The following is a 21164-nucleotide window of genomic DNA, read 5'->3' on the forward strand; positions in this document are numbered from 1 at the left end:
TTTAAAATAAAGCATGGCATTATAAAAAGTAGGAAATAAAATTTTTGTTTAGTAAAATACAAATTTTGTATTTAATAAAAAATGCCAGAGAAAAGGTGGAATCTTTCCTTTTTGAGATAGTTTTCTCTTTCCACCCTCTCAAATTTGACTTAAATAAGCTCCAACCTTTGGATACCTTTCACCATTTATTGTCAAACTGACTATATTTACCTGAACTGTGCCAGCTCCCAGGGTCCTGGGAAGTGGTGTATAGTGTGAGAGATCTGGGATTGCAGTATTTGCTAAATCACTGTGGCATTAACATTAGCCAAAAATTTTACAAGAAATAATATATACTTTTTGTAAAATTTCTAATTGCTTTTTCTGTTGGGTAAGTTATCTAACTGTATAAGGTACTAGAACTGCATTACAGGGACTGATAACATTATAATAAAATTTTATTTGATGGGAGTTGGGTCTGATTTTGAATATAGCTTGCATAGGGAATCCTCTGTTTATACAGAAAACTGACAAAAGCACTGCAAAGAAACTGCAACCCTTCCGTTTTGAAATACTTTTCTCTTTTCTAATGATGGAGACCTTTTTAGAGCATCTCTGCCTGCTGTGAATTTACTTCATCCTTTCCTCTTCAAAGCATCTGTCAAGCGCTCTGGCAGATCCATATGCTTTCACCAAGCCCCACTGGCTCTGGCTTTCCCAAGCTCGGGTGCCCAGCTGGCCACAGCAGTTTGATTACTAGAAAGTGGGAAGAAGCAGAGCTCTGAGATTGACTTTAGGTCTAAATTCAAGCTCTCAGTAAATGTGTTTCCTTGTAATTGCAATCTGCCTGTCAAACTGATGATTCCCTTATGGATTTCTGTAATAGGACTAAAAACTTGTCTTTTTAAAGTGAATCCTCAATCTGATGAGTTTATTAATGAAATTAAAACCACTACAGCAAGGATGTTGTTAGACATGATATTTTGGAACGGAACTGTGCAGTGATAAATGGTATCTGCCAAATGAAAGATTAAGACCCAGCAGCAGATGTACAGAAATGCCTTAGCTTAAGATGATTGGTATCCAGGCCTGTGGACTTAGCACATTTTTCTCTAATTACAGCTTTTAATAGCTTCATTTGTAATGTTGTTCTTAATTACACTTGACAAAGAAACCTCTAATACTCTAGTGTGCTGTAATAAATTATTTTACCTTGCTTTTTTCATAATGTTTCTTCTACACCAGACAGTTAGCAAGTCAAATTTTTGGAAAAATAGAAATACCTGAGTAGAATCAAACACATGCTTACATTTTTCCAAATGCATATAGAAGGTATTTGTCACCAGAAGATGGAATTATTGGTATTAAGGCACTCAAGGCTGCTTTAAGTTCTGTGCCTCATGCTATGTATAGCTAGTAGAGTTGGTTTTGGCAGGTGAGGGTTTAAGTACTGATTTGCTGATAAGGTCTCCTGTTTCACACTTGGATGTTTTATCACCAATCTTGAAGTCATCTGAGTGTGGTTAAAATACTCACAAACTTCTACATGGCCCTGAAGTTGTTTTTCTTCTCCTCTTATGACCATCAGCTAAAGGATTTGTCCGCTTGTTTGCAACAATGAATACCACAATAGATATAAATGCAGGACAGAATGGAAATTTAACAGTTGAATATGAGGCATATCCAAAACCAAAGGAAGAAGTCTGGATGTACATGAACGAAACATTACAGAATTCCTCAGACCATGATGTCAAGTTCAAGACTGTGGGCAATAACAGGTAATATGCTTGGCTGCAGTGTAGATTTCACTCTGAAACAGCAGACTAGAGTCTGCTCTGGAAAGAGGAAAGTGGGGATGGTGAGAAAACTGTGGCAATAAAAGATGTAGTACGTGTAGCTTGCCACGGTAACTGGTGCAGTCTGCCGACCTACATTTGGAGCAGCACCGAGCTAACCGCACCATCTGAGGACCAGCTTGCTGTTTACTCACGACTCACCTACATTCCTGTCCAATAGGCAAAAAAGAGAATTAAGGTTGATTGTCTGCAGAAACGTCTTCACTGCCACAGCAGACCCCAGTACTCTGGAAAAAAGCTTATGTTTTTATTTCTGCTGTGCACTGTTCTCTCCTGATCCCTTGGCTTAAAAATCCAGTGAAGCACCTAGAACATGTGGCCTAGGTTGTGAATCTGAGTTCCTTCCTCAGTGAGAAGAGGAGCAGGTGATGATGCATGCATGGTCTGAGCCCGAGGCTCAGCTGCCACGCAGGCACACATCTGGGTGTTAGAAGTGCCAAAAAATCTGGATGCTGGAAGTTCAATGGCAATCATAATGTAAGATAAGAGTGTTTGCATGGATGTCTGCAGAAAATTCCCTCCCTATTTTCCATGCAGCAGTTGCCTGTTCAGAGCAAGTTGTGTGTGTTAGTAATGCTTAAGTTTTTTCTTTGCAGTTACACAAGTGAACTTCACCTTACACGCTTAAAAGGAACAGAAGGAGGCATTTACACATTTTTTGTGTCCAACTCTGATGCCAGCTCCTCTGTAACATTTAATGTCTATGTGAAAAGTAAGTAAAGTGAACAGTCTGAAATATTTCATTATCATAGTCATTGTATTTTATACAACATAATGTATGCACAAGATGTCACAGTGTGGTTCAGCATATGAGAGGCTTTCTGAAGTGAAGCACATGCTGGAAAACTAAATGTCAAGATATAAAAGTGCAGAGTACTCACACAAATCCACCTACTATCCAGCATGACCTTATATTCTAGCGAATGTATTCCAGAGATTACCAGAGAGCAGCTAGGTTGTTTATACAGAAGAAAAACCTGTAGCACCTGGAAACGTGATCTCAAAAATAAGTATGTATCATAGACCTTTTATAATTTGAGGTGGAGCAGGATACACAGGGATTATAATTTGCATTTTTGGCAACCAAGTCAAGCTTTTAATTGTTCTTAATTTGTTTGAGTTGGATGCAGAGTTTGAAAGCTTGTCAGGAGAATTACTCACATTTAGATGCCTTTTGGCATCTAAGTACTTCTGTATAATAGTATAAATCACCATTGTTTTAGAGAAATCTGCATAGCTTTACAAATGTGTTTCTTGTCATCTTTGGGACATGCTTGTTAAGACAGAGCACTGGCCTCAGTTCCAAATAGCATTCTTCAAGACAAAAGCTAAACTTCAAAATTAATTCAATGAAACCTTCAGAAAACCCTGTGTTTAGCAGAGCCCTCCTCATAGAACATTTCATGCGCTCAGCTGACAAATATTGGCTGCTGCTAAAGGCCAGGCTTAAGGAAAATTAAACCAAGAGGGACTTTGAGCCCAGCAGGAGGAACCGTATCGAAAGTAAGTGGATGTGCTGCAAATGCAGTTTTGTGTTGCTGCTATGCTTAGGCAGCAATGTGTCCTTTTCCAAGCACAGTTTTATGTAGAGGATTGTCAAGCCTTCCACAAATGCATCAAGTCCTTGCTGTTAAATTCTTCTCATTTATCATTGAAGATCAACATTTGTAGCATCTCTATTAGCAGTGACATAGTTTGGATTTAGAAATGTCACTTGGGCTCCTTTCAGAACATGGTATTTCTTCCTTCATCTATGAATGTTGACACTTACATTGTGCCTTCTATTTCCTAGCTCTGATTTCTGAGATAAGGCCACTGGTGATCTCAGATCTCCTTTGTCTCATGAGTGAGCGTGGGTCACAGTCATGAGGGATACCTCTAGTGTGTCAAAGATTAATGGAGCAAAATGTTAAGCCAGAAGTTTTAATTTCTCTGAAGGAGTGGGAGAAATTGCAGGTTGCCTATAATCTGGGCACAAGAACTGAAAAACCACTATTTCACAGTTTTGGCATCATCAGGTGTCAGTTCTCAATGCAGATCTCCATGTTGCTGCTTTTTAGGCATTTGCTGCTTAATAAAAGCTGAAAATCCCTGTGAATTATGGTTAGGAAACCAGACCAGGAAGAGAGAATAGAGAAGTGGAATGGACAAGGCAAGAAGGAGCACAGACACTTTTGTTCTTCTAAATGGTTTGTCCATACAACTGGCAGCCTTCCAGTCTTTTTCTTTCTTCAACTACTGGTCTTGTCAGTAGCAAGATCAGTCTTGGGATGCTGTGGGGACATGTAAGCAGTCTCATAGAGCCCACGCTGATGTGCACTGTGGCCCTGGGTGGATTGCAGCCATGGCTGAAGCAATTGAATTTGATGCACTTGACTCAGAAAGTTTCTTTTGGCATTTTGACTAAGCTCCTGTAAACATTTTTTCATTTTGAAAAAGAGAGATTAATAGATCGGTCTGTCTAGGGGTTGTTTTTAACAACAGCAATCCCTAGAAAAGAGGTTTTTGCTGGCTTGTAAAATGCTCAGCATTTAGCTGTGAAACACAAACTGCATGGCAATGTACCATATTTTTTGACATATCAGAGTAACTGCCAAAGGTGAGTCATATGTGGGTGGGTCAGATCTGATCTAAAGGTGTGTCCTCACCTGACATTGTTGTCAGGGATTTTGCATAAATTGCTTAGCTGTAGCTCGTGATGTTTACATGTCTGGCTTGGGCATGTAATCAGCAGAAAATAACCAAACAGGTAAAACAGGATTCATAATCAGGAGAATGTCTTCACGTAAACAAATACCGATGCTGAAGCATTTGCTAAAAGACATGACAAACCCCGTGCAGAAGTACTTGGCTTGGATTTAAACATATTTACCAATTGCATATGCCAATCTGAAACAATACTAAATTGCTTTTTAAATTGTGTAGTAATTCATAATAAATGTATAGAGGTAAGCAGCTCTAAAATTAGGAGCCAAAAAGAAAATTACAGCTTGACAAGCAGCATACTGTACTCAATTACAATTAAGAAAGTGTGGAAATCTCCAGAGTGGCAAGGTATTGTGTATCTAGCAATTAGCAGAGGGATCTTCCAACTAGTAACTGAATTTAGTGCAAAATAATATCTCAGCTTAATTATAGTCAACAAAACATTATCTATGCAGTTAGAGCTCCTGCTGCAAAGAGAAAACTGGTCATGGTATTATAGATCCCATGAAGCCAAGCTCAGTTGTTTTCCTGTCATTGGACTATGCAGTGAACCATGAGGAATCACCATGGTATTGTAAAAAGATTTGTTACAATCCAGATTTGTAGCTCCAGCAGGAAGAAGCTCTCTTTTTGTCGGGGATGACTGACAATACCTATTAAGTGTTACTTTTTAGACATTTACTTCATTAACAATGAAGGAAGGGAAACTGGCAATAGAAAGCAATTAAGTGCAGAATTCCATTATACAGAACATTGAATTAAAATAGAAGTGACCTCTTATAAGTCGTCTTTGATATATTCAGAGTCAGCATTAATAGAAGTTGAAAAGCAATTAATAAACTTAGTGAAATTAGAAATTTAAGACATTTAATGCCTGATTACAGAAGGCTGTATGTATATATGCTGAGTAATATAATGTTAAATATTTAGGGGGTTAAAGTCAGAACAGTTAGCAACATCTAGTCATTAGGAGTCTGATAGCAGGAGGGGTAATTAGGCAGTGCAAGTCATAAAATCTAGCACAGTAAAATCCCTTTTAAAAAGAAGATACGTGGTGACGGCGTGGCATGCATCTGTTTGCAAAAGCCAGGCCCTCTTTGCTCCAGCATCCCCTGAAGTACCTACAGGGGTGGTTGAGGAAGGTGCTCTGGCTGCCAGAAAGGGCTGCAGGTGCTGAGATGCATGGCCTGAGCTGGCAAAGGAGCAGCCAGTGGTGATTGCCGTTGCAGCTGTCTCAGCCCCCTTGGGTACTACTGTGGGGGCTCTTTGCTGCCTCAAGTGAAATGCATCCCTTAATATCTCTGAGCCAGAGGGGCTTGGGAGCCCTCAGTGCTGGTGGGAGAGGCTGATCGTGCTAATTGCCACATCAAAGTGCTTCACTGGGCACATGACAGGCAGAGCTGCTCCTAGGTCAGCACTTCTCAGAGGTTGCTGCAGCTCAGCTTCCCATGGCAGCAAGGCTGGACCGCTCTGCCTGGGCTGCACAGCCTCTCATGTCCCCACTCTTGCAGGGTGAGGCCATGCGGGCTCATGGCCACGTAGACAGGCTTTTATTGTGCTAGGTTTTTACAGTAGAAAGAGCCTAACTACTATGGGCATTTTTATTTCCCTCATTCAGCTTCAGATTGAAGACCAACTCGCACTGTACTTTTTCCATGGCTTAATGCACAGATGCCTCATATTTGACTTCTCAGTTCTCTCATTTCTTGGGTTACATTGTGCTGTAATGTTGCCTAAAACACAGCCTATAACTAAACAAATAGCACATGGGTTGTAGTTTATCTAACTTCAATTTCACAATCCAGCCATTTTGATTGGAATTTCAGAAATGTGAATTACATGTGTTCTGTGAGCACTGAGGCTGGGTGAGATGCTGTGTGCTCTCAGAAAGTTCTTCACCAAATGAGTAATGCTGAAAATCAGTCTCAACATTTTGCAACAATGTTTGGTTCTTGGTGTTTTGTATAAAACACAACATGCGGATTTAGAAATGAAAGAACATTCAGTTCTTGTTACATGAGTCACGAGGAGGTGGTGTGTGATTGAGAATATACGTGTGCTTTGTTGACTCCAGTTTAATCAGGGAGTAGAATATTCATTAAAAACTAACGCTGTGCAGTCTTCGTACATGGGTTTCATCTGAAATAAATCTGTTTTCCCATTGCAGCCTATACAGCTTCACTACTTTCTAGAATTAGGAGTTCATCTTACATTTCTGTAAAGCCATATTAACTGATAATGGGCTCTTAACTTGTATCTGTCACGTGAGCAGAATCATTGCAATGTAATCTTTCACAGTATCTTTCATTAACTTCTGTTTGGATGATTTTGCAAGGAAGCTAAGGTTGTTAAGGGAAGTAAGGTTTCAGTTCCATCAGAAAAAAAAAATCTTGCTGTGTTGGTGGTACTCTTGGCTGAAGCCTATGACACTGGACTAATGACTCTGAAGTCCACCTGACTGCACGTGTTTCCTTGAAACAGGGACTTCTAAACCAACTGCAGGACTAACTCCTGTGCAGCATGTGACAGAAGGCATTGGCTAGATTAATTGCTTTCTAAACTACCAGAGCAATCACAAATTCTCATTTGGAAAGCTAATACCTTCAGCCCAGTGTTGGCTTCCTCTACCTGGAATGTTTCAGAGAATCAGGCAGTTGGGCAGTTCAGTATCTTATAGAGGTGTGTGTCCTCTGTTGGGAGGCTTGCACTGGTTGCCTTGCATTGTGTTTCCTTTCCTGGCTGCAGCAGTAATATTGAATACACAGGGCAGATGTAAGAGGGATGTGGTTTGACAGATTTAGTACACTCTTAACTGGGAAGAAACTGTCCTTTTTACAGATGGGTAAAGTCACACTGTGCAGGAATGGGAACTTTACCATTGTTCTAAGCACACGCTTCTTTGGGTTGTTTAAGCTCTTAGCTTTGGTGGTTTAGGATCCTTCATCAAATCAAATACTCAGGGGAGATGAGGTATTCTTGTAATGTCCAGCCCAAGCATTCAGTGTAAGAGCTAATATTTTCACAGATGTTAGATTTTTGCAGGATACTGGTTCAGACCCAGACATCCTTGAGCATAAGAAAGTCTTGCTCACCTGAGTGATTGCATGGATTATGAGGCACACAGGTTGCTGATGTGAAGAGCAAATAGCAGTGTACATTCTGTGTTCCCCTAGTGGGTGACTATTGCTTTTCTTTATTGCAGCAAAGCCTGAGATTCTCACTCTGGATATACTTAGCAATGGTGTTCTCCAGTGTGTAGCTGCTGGATTCCCAGCCCCTACCATATACTGGTACTTTTGCCCAGGAACTGAGCAGAGGTAAGTTAAGTAAGCAACAGTCTCCAAAGGTTGTTTTAGGTGCAACACATCCAATTGCTAACTACAGATTAAGAAAATGAAATTACTTGGTTACATTCAAATGTTGCATCGTGGTTTTCATGCTTTTTGGCATGGCATTATTTGCAGTATTTTGTGAGAGCGCAGGGATACATTTCATTTTTCTCCTTTGTATTCTGTCCTTGAAAGGGGAATAACCAACACTTGCTGTGTAAAAGTAAAAGATAAAGTTTCTGTTGCAAGCTAGTTATGGCTTTTATCTGCTTGGCCCCAGATGACACATGTTCTATATGCAATTTCACAGAATGGCAATCACAGAATCACTTGTGAATATGGCTGTTATAATTTGTTTTACTGTGTAATGAAGTAATTTTTCCAGACATAATGTAATTAGATTTCTGTTCACATGAAACATATGACAAGTAAACAAGTCCAGTGTTGCTATGAATGAAATTGGGTGTTTTTAAAACCAGGTGTTTATAAGAAGATTGTAGAGTTTCCCTGTGAAGTGAGTGAGCATTTGTGAAGCAAGTTTTCAGGTTTTGCTTGACTTCACCCATGGTTATATAATACTAGCAAGTAATGGGTCTCTTTCCCACTGGAGTAATTTTTTAAATGTCTGAAATAATTATTTCCTTAATGATTTCAAATAATACCTGTTTTAAAATCTTAAATGTGTGCTCATGTAGTAAATATGTGACATATGAAGGAGAAGCAATATCTTGAGAGAAAAGAACGGTCTGTTTTCTGACTGCCTATAAGCTTCATGGTGTTCATGTATATCATGGACTTCTTTTGTGCTGTAATTAGATGATGCTTTGGAAACATTTTCAGAAGTGGGCAATAATCCACAACTGCTTGATAATGAAATTGAAAATGTATGTTGAATGGTATAAAACCCATAGAGAAGTTACAGACCTGTAGGTATGTGTAACCAAAAGCAAATGCAAAGACGTCGTGGTCTCCAGTTGGGCCAGGCTAGGTGTATGTATCCATTTTTCCCACTTCATACAAGATGTGAGTCACTGTGAATAGGCTGTTTCAGGGTTTAGATCTTCAACTGAAACCCTTTGTGGACCAGAATTGTTCAGTTCTCTGTTGGTCTGGCACTCCAGGTAGCAATCCACTGCAGGTAACTGTCAGTATTGTTTCTGCAGGTGTTTTGATTCACCAACAATATCCCCCATGGATGTCAAAGTTGGTTACACAAATTCATCAGCCCCGTCATTTGAGCGGATCCTGGTTGAAAGCACCATTAACGCCAGCATGTTCAGGAGCACCGGCACCGTGTGCTGTGAGGCCTCCAGCAACGGGGACAGGAGCTCTGCTTTCTTCAACTTTGCTATTAAAGGTAACAGCCACAGAACATGGGTGGTGTGTGGCTCTTTCTGGAAAAGGATTTTGAGTGGTTTAGCTGTGAGAAGGTTACAGTACTGTGGCTGAGCACATGATAACATACTTTGTTGCATGTTCTGCCTGTCAAAGTCTTGCTTTAATTTCTCAATGACTATTGTGGTACTGTCTTTTTATGGCACCTGTTCTGCAGTGCAGTAGGTAGGTGTTTTTTTCTGTCTATGCAGCACAGAGGAAAACCACCTGCAGCATTACCCTGACTTTCCTCCTCTCTGTCCCTTTTGTTTTCCTGTTTTTCTGTTTTGACTATTTAGGCCATCACTTCTTTTTTCAAAGAAAGATTGCATTTTATTTCAGGTTTTTACAATGTCTCAGGAAAAATGCAGTCCCCAACTTGCCTGGAGCCTTAGTGTCCTGCTGCTATAAAAGAAGTAACAACAACATGCTGCAAAAGGGCTTATGAGTTTTGTAGTGGTATTTGTAGGTTTGTGGGGGAGAAGAAAAACCCACTAGAACATAGATGATTTGAAATGTGTTTGTAAAGCTGTACTCTTCTTTGCAAAACCAAATGTTCTGCTTCTTTTTTTTCTGTTACACCCAGATATAACATACAAATAAATACACCAGATTTGGGACAGATGGGTTGTAGTAGAATTGTATTTCTTCACTACTTGGCACAACCTCTCCTTGTAAAGACTGTGCTGTAGTGATCATGCTTAGGTGGGGGGCAAAGGGGAGGAGACGAAATTAGGACTTCAGATAAAAGCTTCTTTCTTTAACCTAACTTGATTGAGATCATGCAAACCCCTTGCATTAACTGATCTTAGTGCCAAATTAATGAAGCTGAGACTCCAAAGGCATCGAACTGCATGGTTTCTGTGCCAGCTCCGTCTCCCACAGCTCATTCAGGAAAGACATGCTGATAAACCTGGAGCACATCTGGGAAAGTCAAATCCCCAAACTGTATTTCAAAAAGAAGAGCCAAGAAAAGGTTTTCACCTGCATCTTTTTAATTTAGTTTTTCTTGTCCAGTATTTTTAGGAGAATTTTCTGTTTCTTTTCAGAGCAAATCCGTACACATACCCTTTTCACCCCTTTACTAACTGCATTTGGAGTTGCTGCGGGACTGATGTGTATCATAGTCATGATCCTGGTGTACGTATATTTGCAGGTAAAATCAGAAGCCCCTTTGCCCAAACTAAACAAGTGTGTGAGCTACTTGTTGAGTCTTCAGTAGTAACATCAGTTCTCTTTCTTTTCCAGAAACCCAAGTATGAAGTTCAGTGGAAAGTTGTTGAAGAAATAAATGGAAACAACTATGTTTACATAGATCCAACACAGCTTCCTTATGATCACAAATGGGAATTTCCTAGAAACCGTTTAAGTTTTGGTTAGTTTAGATTTATTTAACTTCATCTGCAAGGTGGAACCTTCAGGTCTCATATGAGACTCTGGTCAAACACAGCAGGGTTTTGTCACAAAGTTGTTGCACAATTATGCAGATAGTGATAATTGCTCATTCTTGCCTTGGGACAAAAGGCAAGCAGGCATATCTGCAATAGCTTCCTTGATATAATAAAATAAAATGTTGAGCCCTACAGGAGGAAGTACTCAAAGTTGTTACAAAGTATTTTGTTTGCTTTATTAGGTAAAACCCTTGGCGCTGGAGCTTTTGGGAAAGTTGTTGAAGCCACTGCTTATGGTTTATTTAAGTCTGATGCTGCTATGACGGTAGCAGTAAAGATGTTGAAAAGTAAGTTGCTGTAGTATATTACAGATATACCGTGTTTTCTCTCTTCCATCTGGCTGGTGTGTTACATACTGAGTGCTATGCTTTGCCTTGCAGCCAGTGCCCATTCAACAGAGAGAGAAGCCTTGATGTCAGAGCTCAAAGTGCTGAGTTACCTTGGAAACCACATTAATATTGTGAATCTGCTCGGAGCTTGCACTATTGGAGGTGGGGTTATCTGCAGATTGTTGATTATTTCTGTTCTTTTCTAATTGCCAGGAGGATGGACTTTTTGAGGAAGAATCCAAGGTGCAGTTCTAAGTGTAGAAATGATAAATTTCATCTTACAATCTTACATTTCATGCTTAGACAGGTTGCAGATCATCATGATAATCACCTGTGGTTTACTGAATCTAGATTTTAGGCTCATCGTAAAACCAGTAGTAAGACCAAAGTAGCTGCAGCTAGACAGGAAGGTTGCTTTTGTTCTCTTTCATGTGAACCATTGGGTGCTTTCTTCTTGAGAGATAACAAAACGTATGGTATAAATTTTCACCTCCACCACACTGTTCCTCATTAATGAGAACTTGTTCCTTGTTGGTATCCAAGGTGAAGTCAACAGGCTTGTCTTCTCTAGTCTTCCAGCCTACTGTTTAAACTGCAAATGTATCTGTCAAGGCACCAATAAAAGTACGAATTCTAAGCAACAGAAAGTTGAGAAAAGTAATTTTCCACAAAAAGCATTGCACAACCATAATGTTTTATATTTAGTATTAACTTCATAAGTTTGTTTTCTTACACAATAAAACTACAAAACTTACAGCTAGAAAATCTCCTGAAGTGTCAATAGAGTGATAGAAACCTGTATTTTTAATTTGTATGCATTTTAATATGAAAGATGGTATTGATTCTTACACATTTTTCAAAGAAAAGAATCTTGTAAAAATTCCTAGTTTTAGGCAAAGGCAAAATATTTCTCACAATTAATGATTTAAAAATAGGATGAAACAATTTTGTTCAAGCATCCAACTAAGCCGACTCACGGGCCCCATTGCATATCTCTCTTAGTAGAAAAAAAAGTCTTGTCTGTAAGAAAATCACACCACAGACACTTCTTTTGCTATTGTGAAAGCTATAATTTTTAACTGCAGAAAAATGGAAATAAACCAGTGAAGTTAGGAAACGATGGCACAGAGTAAACTTAGAGATGAAATAACACGCAGTGTAATTACATATTCAAGGTGCATAGCTGGAGTCATTCACTCAAAAGACATATATTTGATCTATAAACATTGATGCTGAAGATGACTTGATTCCCTTTTCTGATTTCATTTTAATATTCTAAGACCTTGTGCAATGTAGTTTTCTGTGGCAGCAGGCTGTTCTGTTCGAATGATTTTTCCTATTATACTGCAGAATGTAACACTCTACATCATTTCCGAAACATTACTGAAGGAGTGTGAAGCTCTACTGTAAACAGAAGTGAATCAAAAGGATTAATGTTTGAAGCTTGAGTTACTCTTAATGTTTGGAACAAATAACTTCCTTCAGGAAGTGAGCAAAATCAAACAGATGTGTCTGGACAGAAACATTATCACATGAAAAAAGAGAAAAAGACTTATTTGTTTAATTTTTATACAATGCTGTGCTATTGAGGGGCAGAACATTAATTGGGACACAGCTTTAGCTTGACCATAGTTGTTCATCTGTGAAAGGGAGGATGCTGGGTTACTTATCTATAACTTTTCAAGTCTAGACAGTGCTAGACAGTGTGATTTTTTAATAGTCCAGCCTGTGTGCTTCACTGAATGCTAGCTTTATGTAAGGTTTTCTGCTTTGAACACAATACTCACCAGCTTTCTAAACCTTACATGCATCTACAGGGCCCACTCTGGTCATTACAGAATATTGCTGTTATGGCGATCTTTTGAATTTTCTGAGACGGAAACGAGATTCATTTATTTGTCCAAAACATGAAGAACATGCAGATGCAGCTGTTTATGAGAACCTTTTGCATCAGTCAGAGCCTGCAGCGTAAGTATGACCTGCTGAAATGTACTTGTGTTTTTAGAAGATAGGGAAGGAGAAGAAATCAAAGTTTATTAGGGATAAGAGGTGTGGAGAAACATTTAATGCAGCAGGCTTTGAAGATTCTCTGCTGCACAAGAAAAAAATTTAATTAAGAGGCTATTTGTTCAGGGGGTGGTTTATTCCAACAATGTCATTATATACAGAGTGGATTGTATGTGCTCTTTGTTTTTCTTCTTTATCAAATTTTCTGCAGTTATTTCATGCACCTCCTTGGCTCCAATTTTTTGTACATATTTATGTTTATTGCTATTAAACTTTGGTAGTGCTTATTTGGCACTTCAAATGACAATTTCCCCAGTGTCAGGCCGTTAGTACCCTGAGTTCTCCCAAATTCCTACCTTCAGAAATGATTTTTTAAAAATATCTAACCAATGTCTTAAAATGTCAGTAGCAGGCTGCCTCTGACAGCTCACTGCGCTTTGTGGTGAAACAACCTGTCTCATGGCTCTGAGATTGCTCTTGCACTTAATTCTCCTGTATATTTTTAACTGCTGTGTTTTATATACCATCCCAGAGTTCTTTCCAAGGGCGTTTCCAAGCAGATTTCCTTCCATTTGCAAAGTGAGAGACAGCTTACCAAAACCCTCGGGCCATTAAAATACCTGCCCATTCTAAATTTTAGTCTTTCTATTGCCCCAGTGGGCCTGTTACTTTGTGTTGGCAGTCAAAAAAGAAGCAGGCAGACCCAAGGAGCTGGAAAAGTTCTTTATCCCAGCAAGGCATAGTACTGGTGAAGCTGTTTGTGCCATGGCAATAAATGGGTAGCTGGGGATGCACCAGAGAGGTTGAGACCACTGGGATGATGAACATAAGGCTGTGATTTGCCATTGGAGGTGTGCTCTCTGTTCAGTGAAGGGATTGCGCTGTTTAAGCATATTGAGTTATTGTAAAATGAGTTTACAAACGGCAAATTGTAAACTGAGTTATTAACAGCAGAGTATTTACAAGATTCTTGTGTTAGCATTTACTGCTGCTGAATGTATAGGTGTGTTTCTGGTGGTAACTAAAGCTATTGGTGATCTCATTGCACCTTCCCATGTTAGCTCTGTGGCTGCATTTATTGTCCTTAAACTAAGCAGATGTTTCAGGCTTAGGAAGTATATGAATTCTAATGGTAATGAAGTGAAAAGTGCCAAAGTACATCCATCATTTCCAAAGGTGCCTAAACTGTATTTATAAACCATATAGTAATGAAAATCTGTACATTTGAATTATATATAGCAATAAGAAAATTTAAACTTGAAAGAATCTAGCAGATGGCTGTCCCAAGACTTAGCTGATCTTTTGAAATATATGTGAATCCCCTACGGAACTTTGGGAATTTCTGAATTTAACATTTTTTACCATTTGTCTTCTGCATTTCAATTGTCAATTGAACTGCTGAAATAGTCTGGTAGAAGTTGGCCTAAGCAGAAAAAGAAAGCACTAGCAGATCCTGTAAAACATCTGGATGTTAATATAAAGAGAATGAAGTCTGTATAAACAGTATTTATATGAATGGTTTTGTTTACTCACCTGAGCCAAACTCCAAACTTTGAGGTGTACCATTAACTGTACCAACAAACCTCTCTTTCTGTACAGGCATTTCCTCATTTTTTTTCACACACTCATGAATTTCCAGTTAACTGATCATCTGTAAATCAATTATTCAGAAGGTTGGCTTGTTGCTGGCTTTTTGTTTGGATAGCTTTTGAGACCTTTTTCACTAAACTATGTTTCTTTTGTTCTGCTGCCTCTACAGTGATGTTGCCAATGAGTACATGGACATGAAACCAGGAGTGTCATATGCAGTACCACCAAAGGCTGACAAGAAACGACCTGTGAAGTCTGGTGAGTTCAGTGACAAGGAATTCTGTTTGCTGATAGGAGTGCAGGAAGACAGGCTTCATGCCTGTTCAGTTTTAGCATATTTGTCTTTTGTGAATGGGGACACTTAAAACTGAGTAATTGCTGTGAGAAGGCTTGAAAAAGAACAATATGCTAAATTACAGTGTCCTGTATTTCTTCACACTTAAATGGAGTATCAGGATTATTTTTCCTTTTTGGTGATGGGCTATTTATGTGATTCTAGACTGGTACTTACTAAAATTACTGTTTTGTTTAATGTCAAAACAACTCTGCGTGATTTGTACATGATTACACTCGCTTAACTCAAAAGCTGTTGTTGTTTACATTGTGTAGGATCCTACACTGATCAGGATGTTACCCTTTCTATGCCGGAAGATGATGAACTTGCTTTAGATGTAGAAGATCTGCTAAGTTTTTCTTACCAGGTGGCAAAGGGCATGAGCTTCCTTGCCTCCAAAAACGTAAGTTCAGAATTTTTCAGAGATGGACAGAATCAGTAGATTTTTTTGTTACTTTCAGTGTTTTAAAGTGATCTGTGTGTTTAAATGGTGAATATTTCTATGTTCTTTTCAACAAGCACTGCGAACTATAGGCTCCCTCTCATACCTGAAGCTTTACATGGTGTTGGAGTTATGTACAGTGCTTATTGGCCAAAAATGATGTTTTATACCCCCTAAAACAGAGGTCAATGTGAAGCAGTGTTGTTGTATATCCACTGCTGTGGGTAGTAGAATCAGTGCCATGGTATCTATTTGCATGAGTTTCAAACAGCACTGCACTTGCTACTTCTCTCATGCAGAATACTGCCTTAAAGAGGGGAGGTATCACATTGTGTGGTCTTTTTGTAAGCATGGCTTAATTCACAGGAGATGTCTTGATTTTTAGTTTTCTGGAAAGATAAGATCAGCTTAGAGACCCACAAAAAATCTTCATTGACTACACTGAACATAATAGACATTCCTCTGGGTTTCATAGGAGAGGTATTGCATAACAGAAGGGGATTTATAAAGAAGTCTTAAGCACAGCATAATTAGTATATCCCTGTGGCTATTCTTGCATTTTATTGCAAAAGTGCCATTCAACATGTAAACATTATAACTAATGTAATGTAACTACTACAGGTGCACCTTAAATAAAGTACAAAACCAAACTTAGGCAATTCAAGGAAAGGAAGACAATCCTGGAGTCCTGTGTTACTATTGGGAAATGTATTTTGAATTCTGCTCTGAGGAAAGCGCACATTAAAACTTGCTTTTGCACTTGTTTTTTTTTTCTCCCACTGCTCCTTCTTCCAAACCAAAGCATAAGCTTCCCTTTAGTTTATTTTTCATCTATCAACACATTCAAAACAGGCCTGACATGCAAACATATCATATTACAGATGAAACACAGATTCACCACTCTCCTGCATCCTTCACTGTTGAGGACATGCAGTGCTCAGCACACTCATTCTGTATTTCTTCTGTTTTCCTAAAGAGTAGCCCCTGGATCCATTATGTATCATTTGTGGTGACTTTTTCTTTATAGTCCTTCCATTTTTACAGACACAGTGGCATTAAATGGCAGCAAAGGCAGTAAAGAATGTAACATCACCTCACCTTGAGGAGGGGAGGTAATGTGCAGTATTGCTTTGGCAGTGCTGAGTTAACACCTATATCACAGAATTAAACTGCAGTGCACTAATGTGTTACTGGTCCTCTTCAGTTGTGTATACTTACACTCTTTGGGCTCCAGCAGTTGAGTTAGTTAATGCAGACTGCTGTGGGCTGGTAGATAAGGTGCCTCAGATTGCCTCACATACCTGAGGCAGGAGGGTCCATGAAGACCAGCGCACAGAGTGCTCAGCTGCTCTTCCACAGCTTGTCAAGGCTGTGCAGGAGTTGGGATAGGAGCTTGTTCTGGGAGGGCAGCTGCCTTAAGCAGTTGGTGCCTTCATCAGAGCTTCCTCCCTTGGACAAAGTCTCTATATTCAATGCAAACTGCACTGATTTTGGAGGAACAAGGCAGAGCCATACTGACTCTTGGCAGTTCCTTTGCCTTGCTGCTTCAGTGCTGTGTGACAGCTTCACATATGCAAAGTGCAGAATGCATTGTATGCAGAGGTGAACAGGAGTCTACCAAAACAGTGGAACTAGTAAAAATCATTCCTCGTGTAAGCATGCTAAAGGGACAGAGATTAAGTTACTTGTGCAAGCTGCAGTTACATTCTCAGCTTGATTTTCATAACCTCTGATATTTTAGGTCATTTTTTTTGGCTAGAAATTCCAAAAGTTCTGTATTTCAAAGAAAAAAGGAAAATTGAACTCTCTTCAGTTATATTTTAGACAGCTGTGGCCTGCATGGTACATACCATCAGTAAAGCTGAAGCTTAATACTCTTCTTTCCAGATGAAAGAAGAAATCATTTAGTTAGAGAATCACCTCCATTCTCTAGCAAACACAGATGGGCTCCACAGTTTTATACAAAGAAACGCAGGTGCTGGAAAACTCAGACACCCTTCTGGAACTGCAGTTACCAACACATGCCCACTTCTAAAGTAAAAACTGGAATACAAGGTGGTTAGGTCACTGAATGCATGAGCATCCATTGAAAGATACTGGCATGTGAGAATTTCCATATTTTAAAATACTTAAGTCTGCTTAACCTGTTGTAGGTACATAATAATTCAGCTTTTCCAGATGAGTATTTCTGTTACAGGATGCAGTTTCTGTGTTTGTGTGCTTTGAAGTTGTTACCATAATTTCCCCTATTTTCAGATTTTCAGCACTTCTATATCAATGACAATAGCTACTTCACATAATATTGGGAATATTTTGGAAACAAACCACACTTTCCCCTCTATTTTTTCCTGTATTAGGAAACAAGCCAATGATGATTTTGATAAATTAGAACAAAGTACATTAAAATTTAGCTGAGAGTGTGAAACACTGCAAAATTCAATGACTGTGACTGGTATTTTCTAAACTAAATGCATAGACAACCTTATTACTGTGGATTGATGTAATTATTGTAAAGATACAAGATCAGAATGTTTACTCATCTGAGTAAGCTTATTAGCACATGGCTTCATTGTGATTTACAGCTTGCCTTAAAATGCATAATACAGTAAGTTACATAGCTAAGTAAACATGTAACCAAGCCTGTTAGGAATATGATCAACTAGTTTTGTTTGTTTGTCTATTATTTAGTGCATTCATAGAGATCTGGCCGCAAGAAATATTCTTCTAACTCATGGTCGAATTACCAAAATCTGTGACTTTGGCCTGGCAAGAGATATAAGGAATGACTCAAATTACGTGGTCAAAGGAAATGTAAGTATACATGATACTTAATACACTTGTTTTAAGTTAAGCAAGTTCCTGTTGTCTTGATGTGCAAACAAAAGTCTTTTTTAGTTAGATGGAAATTTGGATTTTCCAGTTCTGGTGTGTGTATGTATACATCTATCTGTGTTGGCTAGGAGGGGAAATTTCTGACATAGATGTGTGTGCTGACAAAATTCTTAGTTTATACTTGTTATACTGGAAAATATGTGCTCATAGTTGAATGCATGTTGTAGTGAAGGAAATGTTTTTTCTGCACCAATATAATGTCCAGTCTTCTTATTATACATGAATGTACTCAAAAGTACTGATCTGTAATTGCTAGTTTTGACATGGAAATACTCTAGTATTCCAGTAGTAAATTTTGGAATTATTTGGAAACATTATCCCTGGGCATTGCACTATTTGTCAGTTATTGAAATATTTATTTTAAAAATATCTAAATAATCAGGGCTTTGCAGCTTCTCCTTTTCTGTAAGGGAGCACTCAGACAATGAAAACTGAAGTGTGAATTTACTGATTAGAGCATCAATGAGAGGCAAAACCATCTTGGTTCCCTCTGATTCAATAGAGATCCTAACCTCATATGTGTAGCAAACACAGCTTTAGCTTGCAGCTGTAGTTCAAACCCTGTAACAGGGTTGGAACAAGACACTATATTTTGATGAGAAAAGTTTAAAACCTCCCATGTAGAAGAGTACCGACCTCACAAGTACCTATTAAACCTCTGGAGGGGTACAAAGGCACTTTGAAGTGATGCAGATTACCTTGACAGCACTTGCAGTCCCCTTTAAAGTGCCAGAGCAGTAAAAAGAGCCCTACTACAAAAGAAAATCGAGCTTCTCTGTGGTTAAGCTGGGGAAATGTTTATGAAGTATAGGTATTTTGCATCTCAAACTGATTTATGCTGCCTGGCTTAGTGTTCTAAGTCTGTGTCAGATAGGTGCAGCCAGCTGCTGCCTTCAGAGTACGTATGCTTTCACTTGCACAGTTTTTCAAAGGAGAAGATCCCTGTTCACCAAGGCAGCCCTTGTCCCTAGTTCAGCTGAGGGCTCCATGATCTTAATGATGAGGGCTGATCATTACTTAGGGGCTTGACAGCAAATGAACTAAAGCTTACCTGTCCTGCCTTTGGCAAGCTGATAAAGAAAGAAAATGGCACACCTGAGCATCTCTCACCGAAGGAGTTTGCCACTCAGATAACTTCAGTCAATCCATGGTACCTCAGGTATGACATAACTCTGGTGCTGTGCTGTTACCCAGCAGGCCTTGATGTCTCAGGTACCTACAGCATTCTTATTTTAGGCTGTGAGACAGGTTTATTGGTTTTCTTCAAAACAATGTCAGTACCAGCCACTGGTTCAGGTTAGGGAGCAGTAGGAGCTGAAATGATTCATGAGTGCCTGCTGTGACAAAATATTGAGTAGTGTTTAGTGTAACCAAGCTACTTTCAGGCTCAAGGTCAGGTCAAGAGCTGCCTGATCATAAAGGGTCCTGGGAGTAGGAAGTTTAAACAGCAGCTTAGGAGGGAAGTGTGCAACTGAGTTTTATTTGTCTAGGTTATCCATTAAGTTTTCTGAGTTCATAGAATCACAGAATCATAGAATGGTTTGGGTTGGAAGGACCTTCTAAGATCATCTAGTCCAACACCACTGCCATGGGCAAGGACATCTTGTCACTAGATCAGTTTGCTTAGAGAGCCATGCAATCTGACCTTGAACATCTCCAGTGTTGGAAATGTTGCCCAGATGAAGTATCCACAACCTCTCTGGACCACCTGTTCCAGTCTCTCACTATCCTCATCATAATTTTTTTCCTTGTTTCCAATCTAAATCCATGCCCTTTCAGTTTAAAACCATTTTTCCTTGTTCAGTCATCACAAGCCCCAGTAAAAAGTCTCTTTCCATCTTTGTTGTAAGTCCTCTTTATATAGGCCACGATGAGGTCTCCCTTCTCTTCTCCAGACTGAATAACCCCAGCTCTCTCAAACTTTCTTCACATGAGATGTGTTCAAGCCTTCTGATCATTGGGAGAAAGAAGTCTGTTTTTTCCAAAGCAGGAAGAATGTTTAGGACAGAGGTCTGACCAGCTCCTACAATCAGACAAGGAAAGGGCAAACCAGGGAGAGAAAGGTGGAAGCAAATGCAAAGGCTTCCTGTGTCCTTTCTTCTGCTCCAGTTAGCATTCATAAGGGATCTTTCCATTCCCACACAAACTTAAAAAAAAAAATCACAGAATCACAGAATTGTTCAGGTGGTAAAAGGCCTTTTAGATCATTCACTCCAACTGCTAACCCAGCACTACCAAGTCCCCTAAACCATTTCTCTAAGCCCCACATCTAACATGTTTTTTAAATATGTCCAGGGATGGTGACTCCATCACTTCCCCAGGCAGCCTATTCCAATGCTTGACAGCCCTTTTGGTGAAGAATTTTTCCTGATATCCAATTCAAACCTCCCCTGGCACAATTCAAGGCCATTTTCTGTGATCCTGTCACTTGTTGTGTAGAAGAGACAGATCCCCACCTTGCTACAGCCTCCTTTTGGGTAGCTGCAGAGAGCACTAAGGTCTCCCCCAGCCTCCTTTTCTTTGGGATAAATGACTCCAGATCCCTCAGCTGATCCCTGTAGGGCTTAATGTTCCAGACTCTTCATTACCTTCTTTGTTTTTCTTTGAAAACACTCCAGTACCTAAATGTCAGTGTTGTGATGAGGGGCTCTGAACTGGACACAGCACTCAAGGTGTGTCCTCACCAGTGCTGAGCACAGGGGGACAATCACTGCCCTGGTCCTGCTGGCCACGCTATTGCTGACACAGGCCAGGGTGCCATTGGCCTGCTTGGCCACCTGGGCACAGCTGGCTCATGTTCAGCTGCTGTCACCAGCAGCCCCAGGTCCTTTTCTGCTGGGCAGGATCCACCACTTGGCCTTATTGAACCTCATAC

General features: G+C 39.5%; 1 protein-coding gene across 1 annotated transcript in view; it reads left to right on the forward strand.

The window, feature by feature from the left end:
• Nucleotides 1–21164, forward strand: part of KIT (KIT proto-oncogene, receptor tyrosine kinase) — a 55407-nt gene that overhangs the window by 29206 nt on the left and 5037 nt on the right. Inside the window, exons 6-17 of the mRNA XM_054295318.1 lie at nt 1568–1757; nt 2432–2547; nt 7744–7858; nt 9034–9227; nt 10294–10400; nt 10493–10619; nt 10878–10982; nt 11076–11186; nt 12842–12992; nt 14791–14879; nt 15231–15358; nt 18086–18208. Of these exons, the coding sequence (XP_054151293.1) occupies nt 1568–1757; nt 2432–2547; nt 7744–7858; nt 9034–9227; nt 10294–10400; nt 10493–10619; nt 10878–10982; nt 11076–11186; nt 12842–12992; nt 14791–14879; nt 15231–15358; nt 18086–18208 (1556 nt within the window). The remainder of the gene's footprint in view (nt 1–1567; nt 1758–2431; nt 2548–7743; nt 7859–9033; nt 9228–10293; nt 10401–10492; nt 10620–10877; nt 10983–11075; nt 11187–12841; nt 12993–14790; nt 14880–15230; nt 15359–18085; nt 18209–21164) is intronic.

The sequence above is a fragment of the Melozone crissalis genome, unplaced genomic scaffold, assembly GCF_028551555.1.
Source record: "Melozone crissalis strain CALT ecotype California unplaced genomic scaffold, PUWL_Pcris_2 ptg000006l_1, whole genome shotgun sequence".
NCBI classification, from domain to species: Eukaryota; Metazoa; Chordata; class Aves; order Passeriformes; family Passerellidae; genus Melozone; species Melozone crissalis.